Below are 5,986 nucleotides of genomic sequence, written 5' to 3'. Positions count from 1 at the left end.
ACAGGGCGGTTGTCAATAAACAACCCCCTTTACGATGAAGCTCCTCGATGACACTCAAGGGATGATATTCAGGGGAAGAAAGACCAGGGACGTAACAATATATAAATATAATAAATATATAATATTTTATATAGCTCGTAGTTATTAGATAAATCCGTTAAAGGGTAAGATAGGCTTTATTTACGAGCGTTAATAGGTGAATATGTATTTAAATTTTAATTATACAATATACATGAAAGATAGTTGATATAATATGTACATTATAATTAACAATAACGTCGATACGTTTCGACACTCACTTGTGTCTTCTCAATCGTAAGTTTAATTAATGTGAAACAATTATTCTACATTATATTTAGTAATTAACAGTTGCAGTCGAAAATTAAGACATCTTAAAGGTTAGTTGTTGTGGTCGGAATTTCTTTAGTCAATATATTATCATATTTTGCTCGTGGAACTTCATTGTAAAACATATGTAAAACATCATAGAAAAGAACAACAAGTGATCGTGTATAGCGCTGAAAAAGATAAATAAAAAACGCACTAATTTCGGCTGACCGTCATTATTCGGCGTTGCATTGACGGGTAGCGTCGGCATCGTCGCTAATAAAGAAAACAAAAAGATATACAAAAAGTACATGCGGCTAGTCTCCGCTTTCAATTTAGGCTAATTATCGTCACCTCGGGTAACAAAAAGAGGCCTAATAGAAAACACGTGCATTCGAGTTCGCATTCTAGTGACGCTACGTAAAGGTTTTATTGCTGAAAAAAATAAAAAAAGTACAAGTGATTAGTGCCCGCTTACAATTTCGGCTAATCGCTTCAGCGCCGCGTTGTCGGATATTATCGACACCTCGGGTAACAAAAGGAGGCCTAATAGAAAACACGCGCATTCGAGTTCGCATTCTAGTAAACGATACGTAGGAACAGATAGGAAGGGTAGCATTCGCTGACAATGGGCGGGTAATAAAACTAAATATGTTCGGGCATCGGAGACTGAGACGCAATATTTAGACAAATGTCGTTGCCGAGACCGTAAATTACGCTAAAGTTTTTAAAAAGATCGAGTTTCTATTTCGCTATGAGGTAAAGGGTAGAAGATGTGGGAAAAATATAAAAGAATTCAAGTAAAAAAGTTACACACACATTTATTATAAATTTTTCATATATATTGATATTACAAATACATAAAGTTAAAAGCGATACATAAAGTATGTTATTAAAATTACTGAATTAAATATGATATCGGTTAGCAACTACGTTAACACGTTTCTTATTTCAACGAAGAAAGATTTTGCGAAATAAATGTACGATTAATCGATCGTTGTGTTCACAATTTTCGGTAAATAGAGTAAGAAATTGATTAAGATCGTAACCAACAGACATGTAATATAGAAATACACAGCTATATTGTCCGCAAGTTTGTGAGAAAAATCCTTGTAGTTGTCGGGTATTCCATCGATGGATGATTGAGTTTCGTCGAAGACGAAGGAGAAATTCGGGCTCCAGAGGCGGTATTCCGTAGCTGTCGAAGTAGGTGCCTGTTCCGTGTTCATCGAGGAAAAAGGCGACCCAATGTTCTCCAGGTCGTTTATGATCGTCTGTATTAGCGACGATAGCCGTCGACCTCGTCTACACCCTCGGAACTTTGTCGGCGGGATAGACACCCACATGCTTGGCATCGATATGGCGCAATGCTCGTAGAATTTCGCAAGAGTTCATTTTTTCGACACAAAGACGAACGCGTCGATCCTGATATTATTTGAATAACTTCGGTTTTTATTTCTCCCGCAAATCTTTCTTCTTTTTCTTCTTCTTTTTTAATTGACTGCTCGACGCTTGACAAATTTTTTGTCTCTATTATATTATCCGTTTGAGTTTGAATATTACGAATTAGAACGGGATTGACATTTATGTTGCTAGCAGCGTAATCCTTGTCGCAGTCAGTTTTCACGCTTTCGTAGCCATCATCATCGTCGTCGTCGTCGTCGTCACTCAATTGATAATTTTCGGGAGAACTACAAGTAGTGGGCTGACTAACGCTGAGAGTATCGCTGCTGCCGGTATTATTTTGATCGAGTAGCCAGCGTTTCAATTTGTAAGCGTTATGTAAGGCGCAATGAAATATCTGTCGAAATCCGTGATGAGCGCAATATTGTCCACACTCTTCCTCCAACAATAGATTTTTGAATGCTGGAGAGATACCTTCCAAATTATATATCTCTCTGGAAAGTAGATTTCGCAAGTAATGTGCTTTTTCACTGCCTCTAACGTAAATGTGACGCGTGTGCCTTATAATTTCACGTAAATGCCGCGTAAAATATTTTGGATTAGCCTCGCCATCGAACCATTCGATCCCATGATAATTTCGTGCAAGCCAGCAGTTTTGTCGTCTTACTTTTTCGGGTAATTCAGCGAACGGATAGGGCGGTATCATAATCCAATGGTCGACGATCGCGACAACCGCGACTTCCTTAGGAAGAAACTTCTCGCTCGCATCGCGGAAGCCTTGAATGTCAATGACTATATCCATATTGCGAAGAAAAACTTATACGCTTTCGTTGGCGAGGTTTAAGTTTTTCACGAACCGTCGACGAACGCGTCTCGAAGGAAACTGATATTTCTTTTTGTTACATTATAAGTTTATCTTCTCGTGAAACGCGTCGGCGAGTGGAAGTGGAAGAGAGCGGGGATAAGAAAAATACAAAAAATTTTAATCGTACGTTGCGACGAGAGACATGTAAATGCCGCGATAAAAAATTTAACCGGAAAAATGACTTGACGAGACGAGTCTATTTCTATTACATTATCAAATTCGCCGTAAACAATACAGTTAATTGTCTCGGTGAGCGCTTTTTCGAATCGTACTTCTAATCGTAAACTGCCGTGTCTCACAAGATTCCAATGCCCGGCGCAATTAGCGGACAAATCGAGTGTGAGATCAAAAGCGAAAAGCGTGTATCCCTTGGAATAATCGTCTCTACTTATGGAATTTCCCTCGTTTAAGAAATGGATGCCCGTTCCCGAGAAGAGCATTTGATAAGCATCGACGTAAAGCGGTTCTTCCGGCGAGAAAACCGGTTGTAATGGCCTACTAGGAATTTGCGTGCCGTCGACGTACAGAGAGAAGAAATTTATGCCGTAATTTTTAAAATTAAACGGATTTAATTTTCTATCTCCGTTAAATGCCTTATTATTAACAAATCCGACTATTATTCGTTTCGGTAGTTGTCCGAGTATTACGTTATCTAATGATTCGCCCACAACACCGCTGTGAATCGTGAATGTTTTAACCTCGACTCTCGTAAGCGGATATTTAGCTGTAACTTTACTCAGCATTCGAGCATGCGCGAGTAACACTCCGGCGCTTATTTTCGCCCTTCTCACTAGCAAGCTGGCATCGAGAATATGTATTTTTGACGCGCTGTTGCTTTCCATGAGGCAAAATGAATCTTTCGAGCGGACGAGTCTCAGTCGTACTTCCACTCCGTTAATTAAGAATTTGTCTTGATTGAAAACGTCGCAATGGAGATGTCCTATAAGATCTATCGCTTGCCCGTTGCGAATGTAATGGGCGCATCTCGCGAGAGCGGTATTGCCTTTCGATTCCAGCGTTTCGTCCATGCGACCCGGTGTATCCGCGTCCCATAGACATGACGTTAGATGGGAAGTTTTTGCGGGTAAAGAATAATTTAACAATGCCTCGATGTACGCGCGGTACGCGTAAGCGTTGTTTGGAGGCGACACGAGCTTTTGGTTGAAATACACGTCGACCTGATTGAAGATGGAATGAAGAAAATGATTTACGGGACCTACGGCGGTATCTGCTGTTGTGCCGCTTGTTCCTGGAACTCGAACCGCTGATTCGTCGCTCGATTTCGCGCGTACGCGAAGACTCAGCAGAGTATGCGTGAGATCTAGATATTCTTCTCCGTGACCGGGGACGACGAATTCTATCGGTGAATCGTCCGAGAGAGAGGTCACGGGCTTGTAATGAATCCATTGTGAACTCTCGATACTAGTTTGTGTGGGCGGCAGGGAAAAGAGATCGAGTTCAGTCTTTAAACACTCGCTCGAATGTGTGTGAAGAAAAGACATACTTATTCTCAGACAATTGTTTCGTCGTCGCTGTCCTCGTCGCGGTTAAATGCGTGTAAATTAAAATAGATTAAGAAAATATATCGGATACGGTACGTTTCTTGCCGATTTTACGTCGTTTCGTGGACGTCTTAAGTCTTTTTACCGTCGTACGGGCTTTCTTCCTCTTATTCTTCGATGATTTTGTATTCGTCTTCTTTTTCGTCTTGCTTTTCGATAAACTTTTCTTACTCGAGCGGCGGCGTTTAACGATGCGCGTGTCAAGCCCAACAAAGGGAAAATGAGCTACGTGCATTTTCGCATCCGATTTATATCCCGAACCTTTCATGAGGCTAGTTATTTTTTCTTTAGCTTGTCTTTTAAGATTGTTACGCGATTCTTTAAAGCGATGTTTAGCCGCTACCTTAAACGGAGTATTGTTTTCTACATCATCGATTATATTAACGCCCGCGCGTAAAGCTTCTTTACCCACAGCCCGCGCAGCAGTACCTAAAAAAGGCAACACGCGCCTGAATAATCCTCCGAGAAAACTCCCGATACCGTCCCCTCGTTGATAGGGCGATCCGACGAAAACTCGTGGAATTCCACCACCGCGAGCTCCTCCGTTCTGTAATTCGTCGTAATACGTCGAGTAATAATCCATCAACAGAGAACGAACGAACAAATTTTTTTTTCTTTTCTTTTCTCTTTCTCGTTTTCTCTGTCATAAACACCGAGTATTCTTACGATATCTATTCGATACGTCTAAAGTGCAATGTCACCGTCAGTGTCCCGAATTCGAATGGTATACTTTGACCCAGCTGATCTCTTATATCTATTTCGATCGTACGGAAACACGTTTGACGCAGCGTGATGTATTGAGCGGGCGAGAAATGTCTTATCTGAGTTGACGCGAACGCGTAATCATTTCGCGAGTCAAGCGCGACTATTCGAAGAAGGGGAGATTGTACATCGCCGGTAATGTAAGGTTCGCAAATGTCGCAATAGACAAAGAGTTTGTCGGGAATACCTCGCAACAAACTACCCGGCTCGTCGGCTATTATCATACGAAAGTGCGTTCGTAAAATAACAGAGAATGCATCTCTTCATCATAGACCCACGAAGGTAAAACGTCGGGTATAACGGAACTACTTTCGATTTTAACTAGCTTTTCTTTGTTATTGTACATTTCGATACCAATTTCATTATAAAACCACGCGGGTAACGGAGATGGTACAGTGGGTTCGCTATCGAGCTGAACAAGATCTCTGCGCTTGATGTGTATATCAAAGCCGAGTATGCGGCGGAGTTTGTCGGAAAAATTTACATAATGCGTCATACTACATTTATTTTCTTCGCAGGCAAGTTTCATGAAAACTTTACCACCCATGAAGACGTTGAAATGCCAAACGATATGTGAATCGACAGATTTAGCGGCGTAATTCACACTCTCGATAATATCGCGCATACTTAAGTAAATACCCGCGGGTATCTGAGATTTCATATCCTTAACTGTCTTATCGCGCTCGTTAATATCGATGAATCTGATTAAATTTTCATTATAGCTCTTAAGATTACGAAGATCGATCAAATCTGCTTCCCATAAATCGTCGATATTTGTCACGTTGTAATGTAAACGAGGAAATTTTCGTCGTACTGGTCGATGTAACGTATACGCATCTTGCGATTTAAGCCATTCGACGACATCGTTGCGCGTAAAATTTGGTTTAGCAGCTCGAGATAAATTCCCCGTCGCGGAATAGCCTGCGTAATGCGAAGGAACGTAATACAATTTTTCGAGTTTCATTATTCGAGTTTACTCCAGCGAAATAAACCCTTCTTTTTCTTAGGCGAAGAATTCGGCACTAATGTTTTATTATCGTCGCTGTCGTCAGTGGCGGATAAAAAC

At 40.9% G+C, this 5,986-nt stretch overlaps 1 protein-coding gene across 1 annotated transcript; it reads right to left on the bottom strand.

Annotated features, from left to right (window-relative positions):
- Positions 1–790: 790 nt before the first annotated feature.
- On the bottom strand, positions 791–4,098 carry LOC145943252 (uncharacterized protein F54H12.2-like). The gene is made up of 4 exons (XM_083050722.1): positions 2,832–4,098; positions 2,399–2,523; positions 1,891–2,128; positions 791–873 (listed from the first exon to the last, which is right to left on the bottom strand). Exons 1-4 carry the CDS (start codon positions 4,096–4,098, stop codon positions 791–793), a joined length of 1,713 nt encoding a protein of 570 aa, XP_082906848.1.
- Between the last annotated feature and the right edge of the window lie 1,888 nt (positions 4,099–5,986).

The sequence above is a fragment of the Prenolepis imparis genome, unplaced genomic scaffold (genome assembly GCF_030444845.1).
Source record: "Prenolepis imparis isolate NDT839.2.m4 unplaced genomic scaffold, iyPreImpa1.0 SCAF_11, whole genome shotgun sequence".
Lineage (NCBI taxonomy): Eukaryota > Metazoa > Arthropoda > Insecta > Hymenoptera > Formicidae > Prenolepis > Prenolepis imparis.
The sequence above is the reverse complement of the archived record's forward strand: the minus strand, read 5'-3'. Positions and strand labels throughout refer to the sequence as shown.